General features: G+C 40.8%; 2 protein-coding genes and 1 pseudogene across 3 annotated transcripts in view; all 3 read left to right on the top strand.

Moving 5' to 3' along the window:
• The window catches only part of LOC146969790 (uncharacterized), a 138375-nt gene that overhangs the window by 110044 nt on the left and 3150 nt on the right, over positions 1-25181 (top strand). The gene's annotated exons all lie outside the window — the stretch shown is intronic.
• LOC146969792 (uncharacterized) lies at positions 512-12929 on the top strand (annotated as a pseudogene). Its single transcript, XR_015038036.1, has 8 exons — positions 512-683; positions 4353-4399; positions 4825-5121; positions 7667-7736; positions 8340-9269; positions 12385-12684; positions 12765-12791; positions 12910-12929. The product of XR_015038036.1 is annotated as an uncharacterized LOC146969792 (transcript).
• LOC146969791 (uncharacterized) lies at positions 13946-24923 on the top strand. The gene is made up of 4 exons (XM_085804399.1): positions 13946-14117; positions 22882-23700; positions 23788-23955; positions 24862-24923. The coding sequence occupies exons 1-4, from the start codon at positions 13946-13948 to the stop codon at positions 24921-24923; spliced, it is 1221 nt and encodes a 406-aa protein (XP_085660525.1).

The raw sequence follows: 25181 nt of genomic DNA, 5'->3' as shown, positions 1-25181 counted from the left end.
TGGTACGAGTTCACGGGTCGGAAGTTACGAGTGGCCGTTATAGTGCACTTTCACAGGTAAAACAGGTCGGAAAAACACGAGTGGGTTGCCTGGAACGCTATAAAGTCGTAAGTTGTGACTTGAAGCTGTAATTTACGGTTTCAAAAGCCTGCCTGGAACGCAGCATTAGCCAAAACGACCGGATTCTGCTTTAACAGGATGTGTTGTCGATAACTTTGTTGAGTATTTACGGTTACGAAATTGTAATGAAATAATGTATCATGAAATATTATAATTTCACTTTGGTCATCACGGCCCAGTGACGCAAAGAGATGCAAAGATTATTAGAACATTTGTATCGACCGAAACTTTAAGACGGAAAGAAAAATGTTTCACGTTCCCACCGGAACCTCACAGTGTGACACCCAGCGGAAGTAAACAACGACAGCGCGCTAGCAGCGTGTGGAGTCAGCTTGAATACGGTCGGTGTGGTCATATCTCAGAGAAATATTTCAGTGTGGATGAAGCAACGATGTCTTCAGTTGAATCTCTGAGAGAGTTTGTCACCGAGCGACTAACTGCTGCTGCTGAAGAAATATTCAGAGTCTTTAAACAAACTGTCGTCGAGTACGAGGAGGAGATCGATCGTCAGCGCAGACTGCTGGATATCGTCCTAAAACCAGAGATAAAGCTCCACAGGACAGGTCTGTAAAACCAGGAGTAGAGACACTCTTTGTTGTTGTCATGATTGGAGCAACTTCTTCAACCTTCTGTGTTTTATCTTGTTTACACAAAGCCCTTTGTACTGCGGTCACGCCAGCCGTCTTTCGTTTTCAGGTAGTCAAGCCAGCCGCTCCAACATTGAGTGCGCCCTTATTACAGACTTTATGGCAAACGCACAGATGCAAGTGGGAAAGCCAGCGCTAACTTACAAGAGCGTGTGGGAACTTCCGGTTTTCAAAATAAAACGTCAGTGTTAAATGGGATTTTATTTTGTAAGAATAAAAATTCATAAAAATATTAAATATGTTCGAATGCAATAAAAAGAGGTGTGTGTCATAGAGCAAGCTTAGACCTACTGTCCTACACTGATTCTGAGGCAACAGGTGACTGGGAGTTATTGAGCTATAATGCTCATATTTACATTATGACAGGTATTAAAAAATATTAAATGTGTTTGAATGTGGCTTAGATCTACCATCCTGTGTTGATTCCGAGCCAACAGGTCACATGACCTGGGAGTTATTGAGCTATAATGCTCATAATTACAGTATAAAACACATAAAAAATATTAAATGTGTTCAAACGCAATAAAAAGAGGTGTGTATCATAGAGCAAGCTTAGATCTACTGTCCTACACTGATTCTGAGCCAACAGATCACATGACCTGGGAGTTATTGAGCTATAATGCTCATATTTATTATGACAAGTATTAAAAATTCATAAAAAATATTAGATGTGTTTGAATGCAATAAAAAGAGGTGCGTATCATAGAGCAAGCTTAGATCTACTGTCCTACACTGATTCTGAGGCAATAGGTCACATGACCTGGGAGTTATTGAGCTATAATGCTCATATTTACATTGTGACAGGTACTAAAAATTCATAAAAAATATTAGATGTGTTTGAATGCAATAAAAAGAGGTGTGTGTCGTAGAGCAAGCTTAGATCTACCATCCTGTGTTGATTCCGAGCCAACAGGTCACATAATTTATGAATGTTTAATGTAGTTCTCATATTTTACAAAATAAAATCTGAATACATTTAACACTGACGTTTTATTTTGAAAACCGGAAGTTCCCACACGCTCTTGTAAGTTAGCGCTGGCTTTCCCACTTGCTTCTGTGCGTTTGCCATAAAGTCTGTAATAAGGGCGCACCTAAAATGTTGGAGCGGCTGGCTTGACTACCTGAAAACGAAAGACGGCTGGCGTGACCGCAGTCTCTTTGTTTGCTTGGTGTGCTGTTTTGGTTTGTTTTGCTCTGTCTCTCTTCTACTTGTTCCCTCCATCCATCATCTATCACTTACCTGGGGTGGGGTCATGGTGGCAGCAGACTAAGTAGAAGGTCCTAGACGTCGCTCTCCCTGGTAACACTCTCCATCTCCTCCTGGGGGGTCCCTAAGCGTTCCCTTTCCAGATGGGATGTATAATCCTTACAGTGAGTTCAGGGTCTGTCCTGGATTCTCCTCCCAGTAGGACAGACCCAGAAGATCTCCGAAGGGAGATGTCCAAAAGTCGTCCTTATCAGACACCCTGACCACCTGGACTGTCTGCTTTTGATATGAAGTAGCAGCAACTCTACTCTGAGCTCCTTCCAGGTGTCTGAGCTCCTCACCCTGTATGTAAGGCTGCCACCCTACACTGGAAGCCCATTTAAGAACTTGCACCTGTGATGTCATTCTTTTGGGCACTACCCAGAGTTGGTGACAGTAAGTGATGCGTTTAAATTTTAAAACTTTGAAAATTCCTACCAAACCGCCAGTACATGCTACAATTTTTTGCAATGTTCACCAAAATGAAGCCCCAATATTGCAGAAAGTTTTGTACATTTAAACTCATCACAAATTATTAAGTCCATAACTTTGTTTTTTTCAAAACTGTAAAACCTGTTAAACTTATCTTCTCCCACAATTTTTGCTCAATTGATAACAAAACTTGCTAGAGAGCATCTTCAGACTGTCCTACACAAATGATCCAAACATTTATTTGAAAATTGAGTCTACAGTGCATGAAAACATTTGACTGTAAACAGTACTGTAAACATCCTATCCAATTCTTGCTGAATACGTTTTCAATCTTCCTCAAAAAAAGACAATATTTTGGAGTTGTGGTTGATGAAGTTTGGTAAATCAGAATTTTATCTCAAAAACTGAATTTTTGAGAACATTTTGAATTCTGGGAGAAATTGTACCACTTTTTCCAGAATTCACGCCTAAGTTGAACGTACATTGACTAAGTAAATTTATTTTTGGTGTTTGCTTCAAAATTTTGTAGTAGTCTAAGTTGTGTCAATTTAGGGGTACTTGATGTATAAAAAGTTTGAGAATCGGGGCGGTGTTTAGCTCAGTTAGTAGAGCAGCCGCCCCATGTGTTGAGGCTATTGTCCTCACTACAGACGACCCTGTTTCGAATCCCGTGCCGAGCGGCCCTATCCTGCGTGTCACCCCCCCCCCTCTGCCTCCCATTTCTTGTCTCTCTCTCAACTATCTTGTCCATTAAAGGCAAAAAAAGCCCCACAAAATATACTTTAGGGGAAAAAAGGGTTTGAGAACCACTGGGTTAAACTCCCACCCCACAAATCAGTATGTTCTACTTGAACATTTTTATACTTTACTCACTTTCTTTTATTGAATATTTGGACAAGTTTGTTATTTTTTCGATTTTTCGATTCTTTATTGAACATGTCATAGGCTAATAAAAACAAAAACAAACCAAATAACAAAAAAAAAAAAAAAAATCAGATAAGTGCATATTGGCAATCATCATCTCTAAGAGAAAATTGCCTGCCATGTTCAAAAGGGGTAAGAAGAAGTTAAAAACTTTTCTGGTCCTACCCCCTCTATTTATATACTGTTAATCAAAATAATAATGACAATAATAAGTTATACATATACATATACATACATATACACACTCACATGCACACATACACACACACACATATGTATACACATACACATACATATACATACGCACACATACATAAACACATATACATGCATAAAACAATCATAGTAATATATGTATTCAGGATAATTAGTCCCGTCCCTAAAATAGAAACACAATAAAATAAGACAAAACGTTAGTCCACCGCATAGGAACTCAGGGTTTTGTTTCTAAATAATCTCTTTAGTTCATTTAAGTTGTTACACATTTTCAGGTCGTTGCTGCAGTTATTCCACAAATTAACTCCTTTTGTTGTGACACAGTGGCGTTTCATGTTGGTCCTTACTGGTGGTTTTTTAAATATACATTTTCCTCTCAGGTTATGCATACTTTCCCTCAACTGGAACAACCCTTGGATACTGCTAGGTAGTTGTTGTTTTATTACTTTATACATGATTTGGATAGTTTTAAGATCAACCAGATCGTGGAATTTTAAGGTTTTAAGTTTGATGAAAAGTGGATTTGTAGATTCCCTAAAGGGGGTTTTATTAACAATTCTTATTGCTCTTTTTTGGAGCAAAAAGATTGGTTCTATATTGGTTTTATAAGTGTTCCCCCACACTTCCACACAGTAGGTGATGTATGGAAGAATAAAGGAACAGTACAGTGTATATAAGGAGGCTTGATTTAATAGATGCGTTATGAGCGAAAACCGAGATCTGAGTTTTTCTATGATCAGATTAGCAATGTCTCTTTGTCCATCCAGAGCTCCCACAGCAACATGTCTGTAAAGAGCAGGAGGAGGAGGAGTTTGTTCTCTCCAGTCTGGACCAGGAGGAGCCAGAGCCTCCACAGATTGAAGAGGAAGAGGAGGAGGAGGTCTGCAGCAGTCAGGAGGGAGAGCAGCTGCTACTGAAGCAGGAGACTGACAGACTGCAGGATATCATCTGGAAACCTGAAACTCTGCTACACAGGACAGGTCTGTAAAACCAGAATAGTTTGATTGAAAAGTAACACAGTAGCCAGTTCATTCAGGTCAGATTTTGTGCCATCACATTACGTACTGGGATTTAAATGTCTGATTGTGTGTCCTACATGTTCCTCCATGTCTTCTCTGTACTTCCTGTTTCTTCTTCTGGTTATGTTGTAATATCCTATCACTGTTATACTGTCACTTGATCAGACACTTTCTAATCTCTATATTTCTGGTATTTCTCATACTCTTTGTCCTTCCAGAGCTCCCACAGCCACTTGTCTGTCAGGAGGAGTTTGTTCTCTCCAGTCTGGAGCAGGAGGAGCCAGAGCCTTCACAGATTAAAGAGGAAGAGGAGGAGGTCTGCAGCAGTCAGGAGGGAGAGCAGCTGCTACTGAAGCAGGAGACTGACACCTTTATGTTGACTCCTACTCATGAGGGAAGTGACCACAGAGAACCCGAATCAACCGGTGACCAGCAGCTCCTCTCTTACAGCTCTGCTGTAGCTGAGAGCCAACATCAGGAAGGAAGTGAACATGTAGACCCAGAGCCATTTGGAAATGTAGAGACACAACCACAGAAGGGAAGTCACACAAACACAAGTGACAGTGACAATGTACACAACTCTCCTACAACAAAGAGTCACTGTGACACTAAGAAAGGTAAAAAGACTCTAAAACGTGACACTTCTGGAAAAGACTTTAAGTGTGAGTCTAAACTGAAAAAACACCAGAGTGGCCACACAGGGTTAAGGACATTTTGTTGTAGCACCTGTGGGAAGGAATTCATTGGCATGTCAAATCTGAGAAGACATTCAAGAAGTCACACAAGTGAGAAAACGTATTTGTGTGTAAAATGTGGGAAAGGTTTTATGCATCAAATAAACTTGGACGTCCATCTGAGAACACACACAGGGGAGGAGCCGTACACCTGTGGGAACACTTGTGGGGAAAAATTTACCTGGGAGGCAGATTTGATTCAGCATACATACATCCACACAGGTGAGAGGCCTTTTTGTTGTGAAACGTGTGACAAATGCTTTAAGCGTAAATCAAACTTGATGGCCCATATGAGAACTCACACAAGTGAGAAGCCTTATTCTTGTGAAACATGTGGGAAAAGGTTCACAACCAATACAAACCTGATCAAACACAGAAGAACACACACAGGTGAGACACCGTACACTTGCAACTCTTGTGGGAAAAAATTTACCAGCAAGGAAAATTTGGTTAGGCATACGTACATCCACACAGGTGAGAGACCTTTTTCTTGTGAAATGTGTGACAAAGGTTTTATCCAAAAAACACACTTGGTGGTCCATATGAGAACTCACACAGGTGAGAAGCCTTATTCTTGTGAAACATGTGGGAGAAGTTTTTCATGCAATAGAAGCCTGATCTTTCACAGAACAACCCACAGGTGAGAGGCCGTACACCTGCAGCATTTGTGGGAAAAACTTGAGCTGCTTATCAAGCTTGACTAAGCATATGATAGGTCCATGCCTATGTTCCCACAGTTCTAAGATTTTTCTCAAAATTAGGCCCTATGTTCCCACTGGACTCTCTCTACCTATCTGGACTCTCTCTATCTGGCCTGTCTAGCCCCTACCGGGTCTTTTTACTAAACTTAACCAACTCTTTTCTTCATTGCCTAAACCCAACCAATGGTGGGACCAAAGGGCTGTGGGAACATAGGGCCTAATTTTCAGTGACAACAAAAGTTAGAAATGTGGGAACATAAGGCTGTGGGAACATAGGAATGACCCCCATATGAGAACCAAGTCTTATTTATGTGGAAAATGTGGAAAAGGTTTTACCCGTCTGATAGGACTGGATCTGATCAGAGAACCACTTGGTCATCCATGCTGCTTAGTGACAAATAATTTTATGAAATGTTTTAATTTTGTTGGTTAATCATTAAACCACTTGTATTACACTTGAGTGTTGCCATTTCATAAATCTTTTTAGTCACATTTGATCACCCTGTTGTGTTCTTTTCAGAAATGAGATAATGTCAATAATCAACAAATATTGAAATACTGATAGCAAATAAATGTTATTGAAGTAATTTTTCATATTACAGAATACAAATGGTAGTGAGAGAGTTTTCACACTGGTTGGGTTGTTGTTGGGACTTGTACTGTGGCAGATCTTCTGGATATAGTTGGTGACAAGTAGAGAAGTCTTGTTATGTAGCCTATGACTTGTGAGTCTGTCCAGAGGGATTCTTTCACATCTGCATACTGAAACTCATCTCTGAATATGTCACTGATTAAAGCACAGTTGCCTGAACCCTTGGTGTCGTTGTCAGCTTTGTGGGGGTACGATGGGGATCTCCAATCATTAGACAACAGTTAATCTCTCCTGTTTTGTTCTTGTCTCTCAGGTAGTAGCATTGACCATATACAGTACATCATGGACCATCTCCTTTTTAATATATGTTGCAACATAGTCATTTTTACAATTTTCATCCTGGTTGAACCTTTGTTGATGATCGTGACTGGGCCTGATTTGAGAAAGTTTCTTGTTGGCAGGTTAGTAAGGTTGTTGGCAGAAGATATAGTGTTCCTAATCAACCCAGTTGTTAAAACAATAAGAAGGGTGTACACTTCTTGTGAGGAAGTAGCCTAACAGACTTTTAACAGAAGAGAGTCATGAAATAGCTGTTCGAGTTTCTACGTTACCACCAGCTTAATAGGGTTGATTTAAGTTGGGTGTTTTTCCATTGTTATTTTTTTAAAACTAATTAATGTATTTATACGTGTTCATTTGCTCTTTAAAAGACTATAGACTTTTCTGCCCACTCTCTCGGCACTCTCCTGCTCAGTAGGTGGCGGTATGCTCCTTGAAATGGGTAGGAAACTCATGTCTATGGTCGGAACGTCACAGTTTGTGACACCCAGCGGAAGTAAACAACGACAGCTCATTGTGTCTGTGTGGAGTCAGCTTGAAGACGGTCGGTGTGGTCGTATCTCAGAGAAATATTTCAGTGTGGATGAAGCAACGATGTCTTCAGTTGAGTCTCTGAGAGAGTTTGTCACCGAGCGACTAACTGCTGCTGCTGAAGAAATATTCAGAGTCTTTAAACAAACTGTCGTCGAGTACGAGGAGGAGATCGATCGTCAGCGCAGACTGCTGGATATCGTCCTAAAACCAGAGATACAGCTCCACAGGACAGGTCTGTAAAACCAGGAGGGACTCGGTGTAATAAACCTACAGAATATGGTGTAAAAACTGACTCAAGGATCCTGATCAGGACTCTGTTCACATACAGTCAGTGTTGTTTGTTCACTAACTTTAAAAATGTCTAATGTTGTCCAAAGAAAAGCTTTAAAAATCAAATGCACCATTGGTTGTGGTATAAGTGGGTGGGAAAAACATAATGTTGAAACCGATTTTAACATATTTCAACGAAAAACGTGATTTGACTAGAAAACGAGCACAGAAAGGACAAAGAAAAAAATGTCCGTGCCTAATCTCAGGTGCCCTTAACGTGGCCAAATTAAAAACAAAACACAAATAATAAACAAGATAACACCTAAACAAAACAAACTAAGAGAATACTGACAGAAATCTAATCATAATGAGGTCAAATAAATAGATTAAGAATAATCCAAACTAAATACCAAACTAAACAACACATTGAATACTAACAATATATGATTAGCTCCAACATATAATTTGGACAAGTTTATGAATGAGTTGCTTTAGGACAAAAGACCAAACGTAGATCAGAGGTTTTCTATGATGGTCTAATTCTTCTGTCTTCTTGTTGTTCCAGAGCTCCCACAGCAACATGTCTGTAAGGAGGAGTTTGTTCTCTCCAGTTTGGAGCAGGAGGAGCCAGAGCCTCCACAGATTAAAGAGGAGGAGGAGGTCTGCAGCAGTCAGGAGGGAGAGCAGCTGCTACTGAAGCAGGAGACTGACACCTTTATGTTGACTCCTACTCATGAGGGAAGTGACCATAGAGAACCAGAACCAACCAGTGACCAGCAGCTCCTCTCTCACAGCTCTGCTGTAGCTGAGAGCCAACATCAGGAAGGAAGTGGACATGTAGACCCAGAACCACCTGGAAATGTGAAGGCACGACCAAAAAGGAGATGTCGCAAAAACACAAGTGACAATGTACACAACTCTCCTACATCAAAGAGTCACTGTAACACTAAGAAAGGTAAAAAGACTTTAAAACGTGACACTTCTGGAAAAGACTTTAAGTGTAAGTCTAAACTGAAAAAACACCAGAGTGGCCACACAGGGTTAAGGACATTTTGTTGTAGCACCTGTGGGAAGGAATTCATTGGCATGTCAAATCTGAGAAGACATTCAAGAAGTCACACAGGTGAGAAGTCATACACCTGCAACTCATGTGGAAAAAAATTTACTGAAAAGATGCATTTGATTAGTCATAAGTACACCCACACAAGTGAGAGGCCTTTTCCTTGTGAAATGTGTGAAAAATGCTTTAACCGTCAAATACACTTGGAGGTTCATATGAGAACTCACACAGGTGAGAAGCCGTACAACTGCAACTCATGTGTGAAAAAATTTACCATCAAGGCAGATTTGGTTAGGCATACGTACATCCACACAGGTGAGAGACCTTTTTCTTGTGAAATGTGTGACAAACGTTTTATCCAAAAAACACACTTGGTGGTCCATATGAGAACTCACACAGGTGAGAAGCCTTATTCTTGTGAAACATGTGGGAAAAGTTTTGGATGCAATAGAAACCTGATCAAACACAGAACAACCCACAGGTGAGAGGCCGTACACCTGCAGCATTTGTGGGAAAAACTTGGGCTGCTCATCAAGCTTGACTAAGCATATGAGGGGTCCATGCCTATGTTCCCACATCCCTATGTTCCCACAGTTCTAAGATTTTTCTCAAAATTAGGCCCTATGTTCCCACTGGACTCTCTCTACCTATCTGGACTCTATCTATCTGGCCTGTCTAGCCTCTACCGGGTCTTTTTACTAAACTTAACCAACTCTTTTCTTCATTGCCTAAACCCAATGGTGGGACCAAAGGGCTGTGGGAACATAGGGCCTAATTTTCAGTGACAACAGTTAGAAATGTGGGAACATAAGGCTGTGGGAACATAGGGCTGTGGGAAGGGCTGTGGGAACATAGGAATGGCCCCCATATGAGAACCCACACAGGTGAGAAGTCTTATTTATGTGTAAAATGTGGAAAAGGTTTTACCCGTCTGATGGGACTGGATCTGATCAGAGAACCACTTGGTCATCCATGCTGCTTAGTGACAAATAATTTTATGAAATGTTTTAATTTTGTTGGTTAATCATTAAACCCTGTATTACGCTTGAATTTTAGTGTTGCCTTTTCATAAATCTTTTTAGTCACATTTGATCGCCCTGTTGTGTTCTTTTGAGAAATGAGATAATGTCAATAATCAACAAATATTGAAATACTGATAGCAAATAAATGTTATTGAAGTAATTTTTCATATTACAGAATACAAATGGTAGTGAGAGAGTTTTCACACTGGTTGGGTTGTTGTTGGGACTTGTACTGTGGCAGATCTTCTGGATATAGTTGGTGACAAGTAGAGAAGTCTTGTTATGTAGCCTACGACTACATGTGAGTCTGTCCAGAGGGATTCTTTCACATCTGCATACTGAAACTCATCTCTGAATATGTCACTGATTAAAGCACAGTTGACTGAACCCTTGGTGTCGTTGTCAGCTTTGTGGGGGTACGATGGGGATCTCCAATCATTAGACAACAGTGAATCTCTCCTGTTTTGTTCTTGTCTCTCAGGTAGTAGCATTGACCATATACAGTACATCATGGACCATCTCCTTTTTAATATATGTTGCAACATAGTCATTTTTACAATTTTCATCCTGGTTGAACCTTTGATGATCGTGACTGGGCCTGATTTGAGAAAGTTTCTTGTTGGCAGGTTAGTAAGGTTGTTGGCAGAAGATATAGTGTCCCTAATCAACCCAGTTGTTAAAACAATAAGAAGAGTGTACACTTCTTGTGAGGAAGTAGCCTAACAGAGAAGAGAGTCATGAAATAGCTGTTCGAGTTTCTACGTTAACACCAGCTTAATAGGGTTGATTTAAGTTGTTGTTGTTTTTTTTCTTCTTTTTTTAAAACTAATTAATTTATTTCTATAGATAATTTATTAGTACAGACTCTGGGTCCAGTTAAAAACACAAGACAGGACAGGAAAAGAACAATACAAACAGCGACAATACCATCAACAATGACAACAACATCAGCAGTAACAACAAGACAACAACAACAACCACAATGACAACAACAACAACGACATACGGGATAGTCTAGCAGCCCCTTATTAAAAGACACTTATACCAGTGTTTCCAAAGCAGTGACGTGTAATGTGTGGCGCTAAATGCAACGTTTGTCAGTTCCATCACAATCTGATTTTCTGAGTTGTTTAGACGATAAATGAACTGATACATGATATTTCTTAAAGCAGAAGTAAGCGGAATGTTTGTGTTAATATAAGTCTTAAATAGTTATATCTTCCGATGGCAATCACTTGCATAGAGTGTTTGGTCCGAAACACGGGTCTGTCAGTCACTCGTATCCTACAACCTTTATCCAATGAGGAGAGAGAACGGCATAAAGGGGCGGTCCTCTCTGTGTGTGCAGCCAAGGGATGCGCGTGAATGTGGTGACGTAGGGACGAGGGCGGGGACTGCTAACTCCATCAGCTGACAAGAAGTTAGCCAAAACGACCGGATCGCTTACTTCTGCTTTAAAGGTGTACAGAAATGGCCGTTTGTCCTGTTTGTCGCGCCGAGTTGTCACGAGCTGCAACACGAGTTTACCCGAGTAAGGAAAACGAATTTGATTGGTCGTTATTGAGCGGGCGGGATATTCAAAGCTTGGGGCGAGACCGAGCTCTGTGTGTGTGTGCGTGTCTCAGACGTTTGAATGACGGATTACGGATCCAATATCAGTGGCTGATGAATCGTGTACAGGCTGACGTGTAATCCGTGCGCCTGCATTATCCAATGCGAAAAAAGAAATACACACTTTCATCCCGGATTTACTCAAAAATAGAATTTTGCACAAAGTTTGGCCTACATTGTCTGAAAGATGAGTTATTACATTAATTTTATGATCCAGAGTGGGCTCAAATTCAATTTTCTTTTCTGTACACCTTTAAGACAGACTGGAGAGTGTTGACTCGAGCAGTCAAAAACATTTCAGTGGCGCTGGTCCATCTGGGCCGTTTTAACAAGATTCTTAAAGAGTCATTATATGCCACTTGTAATCTCCGAAAGCTCGTTTTTTTGTAATTTGACCACAGATGTGCAGTGTACAGCGGTGTGCAATAAGCTTTAAACAGAGTCAGCTTCACATCATCAGAGCAACAGCCAAATTTCCGTCTTAGCACATTTGCTTGCACATATAACATGCGAGACTGACGCAGAATGTCCTCGTCATCAGTCAGTGTGTCTGTGATCACATGACCAAGATATTTCACCTGACTACAGGTTTTTAAAACTTGACCTGACAGCTTAAAGTAAATGTTTATCCTCATTTGTTCTGGAGATCATCATCACACTCTTCACATCATTATATTTTATGTTATGTTGTTCTCCATACAAAGAACACACAAAGCTGTGTTCATTTGCTCTTTAAAAGACTATAGACTTTTCTGCCCACTCTCTCGGCACTATCCTGCTCAGTAGGTGGCGGTATGCTCCCAGAAATGGGTAGGAAACTCATGTTTATGGTCGGAACTAGAGTGCCTATAGAGGGTTAAAACACCAGAGTGGCCATACAGGGTAAAGGACATTTTGTTGTAGCGCATGTGGGAAAGAATTCAATGACACGTCAAATCTGAGAAGACATATAAAAAGTCACACAGGTGAGAAACCTTATTTGTGTGAAAAATGTGGGAAAGGTTTTATGCATTTATACACTTAGACATCCATATGAGAACACACACAGGGGAGAGGCCGTACACTTGCAACACATGTGGGAAAAAAAATTACCCAAAAGATAGTTTTGATTAGGCATACGTACATCCACACAGGTGAGAGGCCTTTTTCTTGTGAAATGTGTGACAAAGATTTTACTCGTAAAGCACACTTGGTGGTCCATATGAGAACTCACACAGGTGAGAAGCCTCTTGTGAAACATGTGGGAAAAGGTTCACAACCAATACAAACCTAACACTTCATAGAAGAAGTCACACAGGTGGGAAGCCTTATTCTTGTGAAATATGTGGGGAAAGATTCAGATATTCTTACCAGTCCTCAGCTCATATGAAAACACACACACACACACAGGTGAGAATCTGTAAACCACCTGTAAGGAAAATAATACTGTATGTCTTGAGCAGGTTTATTAGAATCCAGGTGAAGGTGAGAAGCTTTGCTGTCATCAGCCACAATCAAAGAGGTTCATCATCAGCACATATAGAGTTATGGATCCAATATTGACACTTTCCTGGATTTTATTGTTACTCCCATCTTGATGTTTATTAGACTTTGTATTTACTCTAATCTACTTTGGTTTTTTTGAAGAACAACCAATGAACGAGAAGTCACAGTCTTTGATATGAGATTGACAACATTGATGAACATATATTTTAACCCTCTCCAAGGGAAGTTCTGTACATAAATTGTGGTTTATGTGCAACATGTGGGAACAGAGTTAGGGATGTGTCAGTCAGTGAACAGTAGAACCCACTCAGTTGAGAAGCTGCACCTCTGTCATCACATCTGTGGAGGAAGCACATGTGGTAAGACACTGAACGCGTGGGACAGATTTCACACTCAATGGAGAGTTCAGACGACTTGAAGAGGTTTGGAAAAATCATTGTTTAACTCTGAGTCAAGTTTCTAAGAATGTAAATAACTGAGCTGTAAACGATTCATGTTAACACTTATACTCTGCCTCAATATGTGATATCACATGTTGAGGCAGAGTATATATACATAATGGCTCCAGATGGCCCAGACTGCATTATACACACTGAAAACCTGAATTAAACAAGTCATTTCTGACTCTATGCTTCATTTCTGCTAAACATACTGATAGCCTACTTTTACCAGCCAAATATCTTTCTTTTTATTCACTATTAACATGATTTTATTGCGTTGATCACTATGGAATTTTACTCAAGAAATTATAACGAACCGTTATCATGAAATATTTTAATTCCACCTTGGACATCACGGTCAAAGAGTTGCGTAGATTTTCGAAACTTTGAGAGCGGAAAGAAAAAATAATTCTCGGTCCCCACCGGACCTTCACAGTGTGACACCCAGCGGAAGTAAATGAAGACAGTAGCAGAGTTATTTGTGTGGAGTCAGCTTGAAGACGGTCGGTGTGGTCGTATCTCAGAGAAATATTTCAGTGTGGATGAAGCAACGATGTCTTCAGTTGAGTCTCTGAGAGAGTTTGTCACCGAGCGACTAACTGCTGCTGCTGAAGAAATATTCAGAGTCTTTAAACAAACTGTCGTCGTGTACGAGGAGGAGATCGATCGTCAGCGCAGACTGCTGGATATCGTCCTAAAACCAGAGATAAAGCTCCACAGGACAGGTCTGTAAAACCAGGAACTCGGAGTAAACTAACACAGTGATGTGATTTTTGTAGGATCCTGTTCACTAACTTTAAACAAAAATATATTCAAAACACTGAAACATATAGGGTGAATTCAGGTAATGTGGGACAGTTTTTCGTAGATGCTCCAGTAGACTCATATAAAAACTATTAACTTGCTCCAATGATGTTTCATTGAATCATTTTAGGTCTTATTAACATTTTATGTTTGAATTAAATGGGAATATAATTTTCTTTTAGAAGCTACACAGCTTCAAACACAACATGACACCCTTTTTCGTTCGGACACCATGTTCAGGTAATGTGGAACAGTTTGTTTGGTAAAGTGGGACAGTCATTCTTAGATTAAAAAAGCAGGCCTTTTTGCAGTGAATAAAATTCATTTTAATGAACAATTAACAAGTAAGTTGGGGGTACCTTTCAATGTATTAGTAATTAAGAATTGATAATTCTGATAATAGAAAAACAGAAGAGAACAGAAAAACAGTGACGTCTTGCTAAACATATGAACACCTCTCTAGAACTAACCACTTTTATCAACCCTGACCAACCCTGACTAACTTCAGAAACCTACAGCTCTGTGAAGCAGTCCTTGCAAATGAATGCAACATCATCAAAGAGTCCATATTCTTCGGCACAGGACTCGTGGTACCATAGCTGGCACATTGAACATTGGATCCAGCCCTCATCTGTTTTGGGGTCTTCTCGATCCCCATAGGTCTTCTGGCAGCCAGTGCACTTTGTCTGGTCTTGGTTGACATCCACATTTTGTTTTTTGGTTTTTGGGACCACCTTTACTTTTTCTTTTCCTTTTTTTGCCCTCTCCACATAGAGGAAATGATCCTGGCTGGTCAACCGGTATGACGGCGGCTTGGCTTAGCTTGTGTTAGCTAGCTAGTTAAATGATGGAGTAGACCTTGTAGTTCTACAAAGGTTAAAACTTGGTAGAGTTAGGGGTTAGATGGTTAGGATTAGGGGTTAGGTGGGTTAGGGTTATAGGGTTATAGGGTTAGGGCCAGTTTTTTTGTTTTTTTTTTTACCATAAATAAAGCATAACATGCTGTCCCACTTTACCTGAACGATGCCGTCCCACATTATCTAACATGTTCAGCTAATGTGGGACAGTGACATAAATCATGTTTTTATGAAAACAAAAGATTATTTTAAACTTTTTTCTCCTGCTTTTCAACCAGTGTTTAAACTACTTCATTATGAAACAGTAGTATAGATTCTTACCTAATTTAAATTCCATTAAAAGCCTTAACACTGAGAAATAGAAACCAACATGCCACTGAACTTACCAAGTATTTTGACTGTGTTGACCTCCTGTGAAGATAGGCCACGCCCACTCTGATGATGTCAAACCAACTCAAACCATTGTTTAGTGGCAAGAGGTGTTGTAGCAACAATTCAAGATCAGTTTTGACCATTGTATATTAATTTTGACCATATTAAATCATCGCAATGTCTCCGCTGTTTTCACATTTAAAAAGGTCTTTGTTATCTTTGTACAGAGACAATATGAGATTTGCTTGTAGTGCAGCACCTAAAAAAAACCCCACTGTAGACTATTCAGCCTCGCTTCCAATAAAACACACACTCGCGTTATTGCGATCAGTGAACAATATAAAACACGATTTAAAATGACAGAAAGGTACAATTGGGTCACTTCACAGAGGACTAAACTCAAAAGAAACCACTGGAGCACTCCATATAGCTAATGCAGAGGTTTAATAAAGGTGCACAACACCTAAAGTTTCGATGCGGTGTGCGTCTTCATCAGAGGTAAGCCGAACATAGGGTGACACAGCTGGTTATATAGTCACTACCTGGTGTTCATTCATTACATTGGCAATGATGTTCTTACACTCACCAAATGGGCAATACTTGATCAAAGGGCAACTTAGGTCCGCCCACCAAGAATAGGCTTCCTTCGCATTACAGGCCACGGATCCCCTTATTGCAGCGATAGTCTATAGTCTACAGGACCCCCCTGTGTGTCTGTGTGTGTGTAGGTGAGTGAGGAGGAGCAGAGGTAGAAGTGAGAGCTGTCAGATAAGTTTGTGTTATGTTGTAGTCACGTCGGGTCTGACGCTACAATATCAATAACAACATGTGCTTAACATAGACGTTGGACGGGAAATAGCCGCGGACCGGAGCCAGTTTCCTTTCGGTCCCGTTCACCGACTGTGCCAGATGCGCCAGAGCGCGCACCTCTGTGCCAGGCTCGCGCTCTGCGGCGATTTGTGTTTATTCGTCTTAACAGAGATGCTGAACAGAGGGATTAACACTAGAACCGCCAAGACGGTCTCACAGACCGTTTGTGTTTTTCTTATGTAAATTACTCTGTTTACATTAAACCTACAGGTCTTCCAGTCCGTGACTTTTCCTAAATATATGTGTTTAATGGTTTCTGAAGCTTACAACTTATTAAAATGAAACACACTCGATTTCTGAGCAGTTATACCTCGCACCGGCTGTTATAGATCGCTGTGTCCAGCTGTGATCACACAGCAATTATTACAATGTTTACATTTTGAGAGAGAGAGCGCGCACAAACGTCACCGGGTGTATACGGGCAATAACTGAAACAGGCCGGTTAGAAAAGAAAAAGGAAAATCAGAGAATACAGGATATGTCCAGGAGACTCATCGGGTTCTAGTGTTAATACACACATTGACACAAGCTACGCACACACGAGCTACCCACAGACACACAGCTGAGGGGCCGAGGCGGCACGGAGAAATGCACATCTGGTGGCGTGCCCCCTCAGTGGGTGCTCAACCTGGTCAGTGGGTGCTGGGTGGCTGCTCGTGCACCGGAGCGCCCACGGAATCGGCGCTTATGTGTCCAGGAGTACATTAGTATTTTGTGGGAACGAAATAGTAGCTAATTCGTTCCCACGATTTAGGTATTTCGTGGGAACTAAATAGTAATTCGTTCCCACGATTTAGGTATTTCGTGGGAACGAAGTACTATTTCGTGGGAACGATTGCTATTTCGTGGGAACGACTTACTATTTCGTGGGAACGACTTGCTATTTCGTGGGAACGACTTGCTATTTCGTGGCCACAAATTATATATTTTTTATTCCATGATATATCACGGGCTCCGTACATAATGACTAAAATCCTTCTAAAATCTCTCTCTTTTTTTGCATATTATGGCGCGTTTCCACTAGCGCGCTTCGGCTCGCGCGCTATTTGCGTGTTTGGTAGGTGCAATTGATAGTTTCACTAGTGTGTCAGTGCATTTAATCAATAACTTACTGAACATTATCCCGCCTATTACACGCCGTACGAGTGAAATAATTCATTTGAAACATAGTTTTGAAATACTACTATAAATGTTATAATTTAGCACATGCGTCTGGTCTCCTCTCCGCTGTGTTGCTGAGCCTCCTCCTATTTGTTTTCAACAAAGCCTTTTATAATCAATAACTGGATCGATGTATTACAGTATGTTACAATGTGTGTAGTCTTATCTGTCATAAACAAGATATTATAGGTTTATGGGGCGTATTTGTGTCGCGGACTACAGGCTCTGATCTGATCAGCAGGTTTGGTTTTCAGCCAGGATGTGGAAGGAGCCTCTACTCTCCCTGTAACAGGATACAAGTCATTTATCTAACATCACTATTAGTCCCAAGCTTTTTACTGAAGGTAAAAATGAAACATGGTACATATCCTGCATAGTTTCTCTGTTCTGTGCTGCGCTGATCAGAGCGGCGTCCCTAGCAACGGTGTGTTACACTTGACGACCATTCATTATACAGAAATAACCATGTGTCTATGGAAATAAGTAAGTAAGTAAGTAAGTAAGTAAATTCCTTTATTGTCCCGAAACGGGCAAGTGTTTTGCAGCAGCTGCTTCAAACATTTAAAATACATGACAGGCAACAAGGACATGGAAAGACAAAGAGACAGGGAACACAGCACTACAACAATGATGGCAGGTGAAGAGCAACAAGCCACTATAAAAATCCAGAAGAAATACATAAAACAACAATCGATCAAAATCTAAAAATACATGGACATAACCATAATGAATAAATAAATAAAAGTGCAAAACAAAGTGACTGCGTGACTACCTCCTTTTCCCTGCATTTAGGAGGGTGATAGCTGTGGGGGTGAATGAGTATTTGTATCTGTTGGTTCTGACTAGGGGGAAACTAAAGCGAGTGCCAGAGGGGAGGAGCTTAAAGTGTTGATGAAGGGGGTGAGAATGATCAGACAAGATCGAATTTGCCTTCTTCACCACCTGCCTGTTGTAAAGGACGGAGAGATTGTTCTGCTGCGCACCAATAATTTTGCTGCCTATGTTTACAATTCTATTTAAGGCATTCTTGTGGGTGACATTCAGACCTCCAAACCAACATATACAAGAAAATATCAAAACTGACTCAATATAGGACTTGTAAAAAAGGGTCATCAGAGTTTTGTCAATACCAAATTTTGCAAGTTTTCTTAGGCAGAAAAGTCGCTGCTGACTCTTTTTGCAAATCCTGTCAGTGTTTTCACCAAATGCCAGCTTGTTGTCAATGATGGAACCAAGGTATTTGTACCTGAGTACAGACTCCACCTCTTGGCCATCAATGACAGTGCTGCCAGTAGCAGGGATATGGCGTCTGAAATCAATGCACATGTCCTTCGTTTTAGTAACATTTAAACTTAGCAACAGCCCGTAGAGAGCAGCAATTGATCAGAGAGCAGCATTCCTGTAATGAATAAATATATAGAGATAAAAGCTATATGTTAGAGAAAATAAAAAAATATATAAACCAGAGAATCAATTCATATCAGGTCAGAGAGAGAGAGGGAGGAGAGAGAATAAATAAATAAATATTCGATTCATAAAATACAACCAATAGTAATGTTCAATCTATTTGTGAAAAGTAATCCCCAGAGCAGCTGTTTTCGATGGTTTTCTGCTGATTAGAACAGAAATAATATGCTGCTCAGTGCTCTGCATCCTGTTACTTCTGCTTCTCCACTGAGTAGAATGACCGGTTCAAGATGGCAGCCGCATTTCTCGCGGCGCAGCGTACGATGCGGCGTCTACTCTTTATATGTCTATGGTACCTGCAACCAGGTACACTTTTGGTATCACCTCAGCCCTGGTCTATGTTCCAAGCGAGCCGAAGTGTTACTAAAACGTGACGTCAGCTGACTGCCTTCCACTGAAGGTGTCGTCACTGGAAGCGTCATAACCGCGCGACGACCGACAACAGAAATGTTCCTGCTGAAGCCTGTTATTCTTTTTACAGTCTATGGTTATTCCAATATAATACATCCATGCTGTTAGTCAGTTTTAATATTTTTTCATGAGAGAAAGTAACTGTTTAGATCCCCGGGGCGTCGCGTGGCGTAGTGGTTAGAGCGGGCGCCCCATGTATAGAGGCACAGTCCTCGCTGCGGTCGGCCCCGGTTCGAGTCCCGCGTCGGGCGCCATTTGCTGCATGTCATCCCTCTCTCTGCCTCCCCGTTTCCTGTCTGTCTCAACTGTACTATCTATAAAGGCGTAAATGCCCAAAAAATATACTTTAAAAAAAACAAAAAAAAAACTGTTTAGATCCCCAATGTGCGGTTAGTTTATCCAAACGACGGCTGTTTAGAAGTTTGCCCCGATGTTTTTCGGAGAGCTCCAGGTCCGAGCAGCGACCGCGACATCATAGAGGCAGCAGCCCGTCTCCTGAGGTGCTCCGCCGGCCAGCCTACGGTCGTCACCCCGGGGAGAAAACGACCGCTAATTAACTTACCCGATGGCTTTTAAAGGTTTACCACCGGCTGGTTAAACTCTTTTTAGGGGATAAATGTTGGTCTCATTGATGAAATCTAACAATTGTGGCTGTAGCAGAAGTTTGTTTGTGGTTAGACAGAAGAGCAGCACTGCCTTGGGGTCTGTATGCACAGAAAACACCACATTTACATCAATAAATAAATGTTTTACAATGACCCAGGCCGATCTCAGAGCTGGCAAGACTCTCCGGTAAGGCATATTGAACGGTTAAGTGCAGTTGTTGTGCCGTCGTATGCACCCTTGCCGTGAAAAGCACCCCCTCGCGGGAGCACGCTTAAGCCACTCCGCTGTTGGAAAAGTGAAGCAATTCGCCTCAATATCGCAAACAAACACTGGGGGAAATGCTGCCTCATGATTTAATTATTTGTGAAGGGAATAGAAGAGAATGACATTGGTTCGTTACACTATTTAAAACTCTACCAAACAGGTTTTCAACCGCAGTGAAGTTGGTTTTAAATTGGATATTTGACAGACATTCGCTCCTTCTCAATACATTAAAAATTCAGAGAAAATATAAGATGTGTGCAATAAAAAGAGGTATAAAATATATAAAAAATTAATATAAAATATTACATATTACATATTTTATATTTTTTTAAATATATTTTATACTGTAAATATGAGCATTAGAGCTCAATAACTGCCAGGTCATGTGACCTATTTGCTCAAAATCACCACAGAACAGAAGATCTAAGCCTTCTCGGCTCTGTTTGGTTGTGTTTCCATTACAACTGAGTATCACTAGTGCCGCCGTGACGTCATTTACACGGCGCCGAGCAACGCTCTAAACTCTGTAAATATATAACTTTAGCAACATTTGAAACATTTTCAGGCGAGAAAGTAGTCGTTTAGATCCCCAACGTGTTGAAAATCTGACAAAATACCAGCTGTTTACAATTTTGTTTTGACAAAGTCGGCGTTACTAAAGCTAGCCGTAGTGAGCAACGCACTTCCGGTTATTTTCACAAAATAAAATACCTGTTGCCTTTTATCATAAGGAATACCATTACGATAGAATTGGTGCTTTTACTTTGTAAACAGGAAGTGAACCTACCCTCGCTGTACGTCAGGAGCTGGGCTGCTGCCTCTATGATGTCGCAGTCGCTGCTCGGACCTGGAGCTTCACTTCTCCGAAAAACATCGGGGCAAACTTCTAAACAGCCGTCGTTTGGATAAACTAACCGCACATTGGGGATCTAAACAGTTACTTTCTTGCATGAAAAAATATTAAAACTTAATAAAGTCACGTAATAACAGGCTTCAGCAGGAAATTTTCTGTTGTCGGTCGTCGCGCGGTCATGACGCTTCTGTTCTTTCAGCATTCAGGTTAAAGCGCACATCCGCCGTGTTGGTAAACAAATAATCCCTCTATATCAACGGAGGCAACCGTGCTTGATCAGCTTGGGTTCGAGGTGGTGTGAGTGCGGGCCAGGGAGGACAGAGGAGGGGGCATTCGGGCTTCAGCACGGTACAACTGGCCCGTGTGAGTGCGCCCTTATATCTGCTGCTGTTTAAAAAAAAAAAAAAAAAAAGGGGGCAGACAATTCGACAAAAAGTCGACACATGGGCCTCGACAATCGACAATCCAAATCCTATGTCGTTCCCATCCCTACTAGATTTCTAGGCTAAGTGGAATTTTTGTGTTAATATAAGTCTTAAATAGTTGTATCTTCCGACGGCAATCACTTACATAGAGTGTTTGGTCTGAAACACGGGTCTGTCAGTCACTCTGCTCTGCTGTAAGCTGAGGAGAAAACTTTCCTTGTATGTATTTTATTGTATCCTACAACCTTTATCCAATGAGGAGAGAGAACGGCATGAAGGGGCGGTCCTCTCTGTGTGTGCAGCCAAGGGATGCGCGTGAATGTGGTGACGTAGGGACGAGGACCAATAGATCCATGACGAGGGCGGGGACTGCTAACTCCATCGGCTGACAAGAAGTTAGCCAAAACGACCGGATCGCTTACTTCTGCTTTAAAAATGCTTGTTTAAATTGGTCTTTTGTAATAAAAAAAAAAGTTGAAATATGAATTTTAGGTCTTCATCGAGTGTAAGCTATAATCATAATGTAGTAGTTCAAATCAAACTTTAGATAATAAAAAAAATCAAAGGGCCATCATTGTGATGTAAACGGATGGGAAGAATGTCCAATTTCATTAAAAAACTTTTTCTCGGGTGCCCTTAATTTGGCTAAATGAAAAAAAAACACAAAAACAGACAAGAAATCACCTAAACTAAACAAATAACAAACATGAAACCTCAAGGTCATGGTTTCTTTATTAATATCAGCTGGTAAATTTGTTGTGCAGACAGGCACTCGGCAATCCCAGTATAATAAACAGCCACACACAGACATTATAACAGACAAATCACAAATAGAAAAACACAATATAATCAAAATACATGGTCATAGTCATAGGAATAGAAATAGAATTTTATGCTTCTCCATAGAAAAGTGCTTCTACATGTCCCTGGGGCCAACTAAGTTCAATATGAACAAGATCACCTTGTGGCTTTACTATTCAGCATTACAATTGCTGTGGGTATGAAGCTGCTTCTGTCCCGTTTTGTCCTGCCCTTAGGGGCCACAAACCCACAGCCAGAGCGAAGGAGCTGGAACTCGCCATGCAAAGCATGTGAGCAGTCCTTACGAATAGCGCTGGCTTTTACGCTGCAGCTGTGTGTCATAGAGGGCTTCCATGGTGAGTTGAGGCTCACTCATCTGATCATAATGAAATAAAATAAATTGATTCTGCGGAATCAAAATTAAATATTAAATAAACAATACACCAACCTAAACAAAACATTGAAGACTAACATCAATAATTAACTCCAACATATGATTTGGACAAGATTTTGAATGAGTTGCTTTAGGACAGAAGACCAAACCTAGATCAGAGTTTTTCAATGATGGTCTTATTCTCATGTCTCCTTGTTGTTCCAGAGCTCCCACAGCAACATGTCTGTCAGGAGGAGTTTGTTCTCTTCAGTTTGGAGCAGGAGGAGCCAGAGCCTCCACAGATTAAAGAGGAAGAGGAGGAGTTTGTTCTCTCCAGTCTGGAGCAGGAGGAGCCAGAGCCTCCACAGATTAAAGAGGAGGAGGAGGAGGTCTGCAGCAGTCAGGAGGGAGAGCAGCTGCTACTGAAGCAGGAGACTGACACCTTTATGTTGACTCCTACTCATGAGGGAAGTGACCACAGAGAACCAGAACCAAGTGACAATGTACACAACTCTCCTACAACAAAGAGTCACTGTGACACTAAGAAAGGTAAAAAGACTCTAAAACGTGACACTTCTGGAAAAGACTTTAAGTGTGAGTCTAAACTGAAAAAACACCAGAGTGGCCACACAGGGGAAAATACATTTTGTTGTAGCACCTGTGGGAAAGAATTCAGTGACATGTCTCATCTGAGAAGACATAAAAAAACTCACCCTTATTTGTGTGAAAAATGTGGGAAGGGTTTTATATGTCGAACAAACTTAGATGCCCATATGAGAACACACACAGGGGAGGAGCCATACACCTGCAACACTTGTGGGAAAAAAATTACCCAAAAGAATAATTTGACCAGGCATATGTACATCCACACAGGTGTGAAGAGGCCTTTTTCTTGTGAAATATGTGACAAATGTTTTACCAGTAAAGCACACTTGAGGAGTCATATGAGAACACACACAGGTGAGAGGCCATACACCTGCAACTCTTGTGGGAAAAATTTTGCCCAAAAGAATAATTTGACCAGGCATATGCACATCCACACAGGTGTGAAGAGGCCTTTTTCTTGTGAAATGTGTGACAAATGTTTTACCAGTAAAATGAAATTGGTGATCCATATGAGAACACACACAGGTGAGAGGCTTTATTCTTGTGATACATGTGGGAAAAGGCTTGCAACCAGGACAAGCCTGATGAATCACAGAAGAATCCACACAGATGATAAGCCTTATCCTTGTGAAACATGTGGGAAAAGGTTCGTAACCAGTACAAGCCTGCTGTATCACAGAAGAATCCACACAGGTGAGAAGCCTTATGCTTGTGAAATATGTGGGAAAAGGCTTGCAACCAATACAAGTCTGACGTATCACAGAAGAACCCACACAGGTGAGAAGCCTTATCCTTGTGAAATATGTGGGGAAAGATTCAGATATTCTTACCAGACCTCGGCACATGTGAAAACACACACAGATGAGAATCCGTAAACCTGCAACACCAGTAGGGAAAATAAAATCGGTCTTGAGCAGGTTTATTAGGATCCACAGGTGAGAAGCAGGTCAGGTTCATCATCAGCACATAGTTAAGGATCCAAATATGACACTTTCCTGTTCTCCTCATCATCATGTAATTTTATTGTTACTCTCATCTTTATGTTTATTAGACTTTGTATTTACTCTGAATCTGGTATTCTTGTTAATAAAGCTCTTTATTCACACTTTGTTTTTTTGAAGATCAATCATTAAAAAGGGAAGTCACAGTCTTTGATATGAGATTGACAACATTGATGAACAATAATATATTTTAACCCTCTTTAAAGGAAGTTATGTACATAAATTGTGGTTCATGTGCAACACGTGGGAACAGTGTTAGTGACATGTCAGTTAGTGAACAGTAGGAAGCTTCAGTCAGACGACACATGTGGTAAGACATAATGATTGTAAGGTTGAAAACAGGAAAAATTACGTGCGTTTTAATTTACTCCAAGAGAGGACAAACAACGATGTGCTTGGTAACTATTTATTAAAATTGGATCATCAAACTAATCAAATACAAGAAACTCTCCTGTTCAAGAAATTGCAGTCAGCTGCAACCACCATCACAAGAGAGAGAGAATTCTCTGTGATCTGCCCTCAGACAAAAGCATTACATTGATATTTAGTACTTTGCACTGTGTAGTGTGTGTAATTAATTCTTATTGGTCAAAAACAGGTGGGGAGTGGCTGTGGTTTAGACTTAGCCCTCCCTTCGTTGGTGCACTCAGGCTGGCATAGGACCCATCTTCTCAGCACACGGACATCTGGACCTGAAACAAAGCAGAAAATCCTCCCTACACTGCCATAACTTTTTGTCCAAGGTCTCTGAGAGTCCAAGGCCGTAACACAGATAATTCAAAACCCTTCTGCACAATGTTTCTATTCAAGAGGCCACATGGGCCTAGAGACAGGTTCAGCTTTATTTAATCAGTCAGTAAAACATTTGTTTTATTTATTAATCAGTAAGACACAATATTAACTTCATTTAGTAAAGGT

The sequence above is a fragment of the Trachurus japonicus genome, chromosome 17, assembly GCF_045865225.1.
Source record: "Trachurus japonicus isolate A0001 chromosome 17, Traja_1.0".
Classification (NCBI taxonomy): Eukaryota; Metazoa; Chordata; class Actinopteri; order Carangiformes; family Carangidae; genus Trachurus; species Trachurus japonicus.
This window is presented reverse-complemented; position numbering and strand designations above follow the sequence as displayed.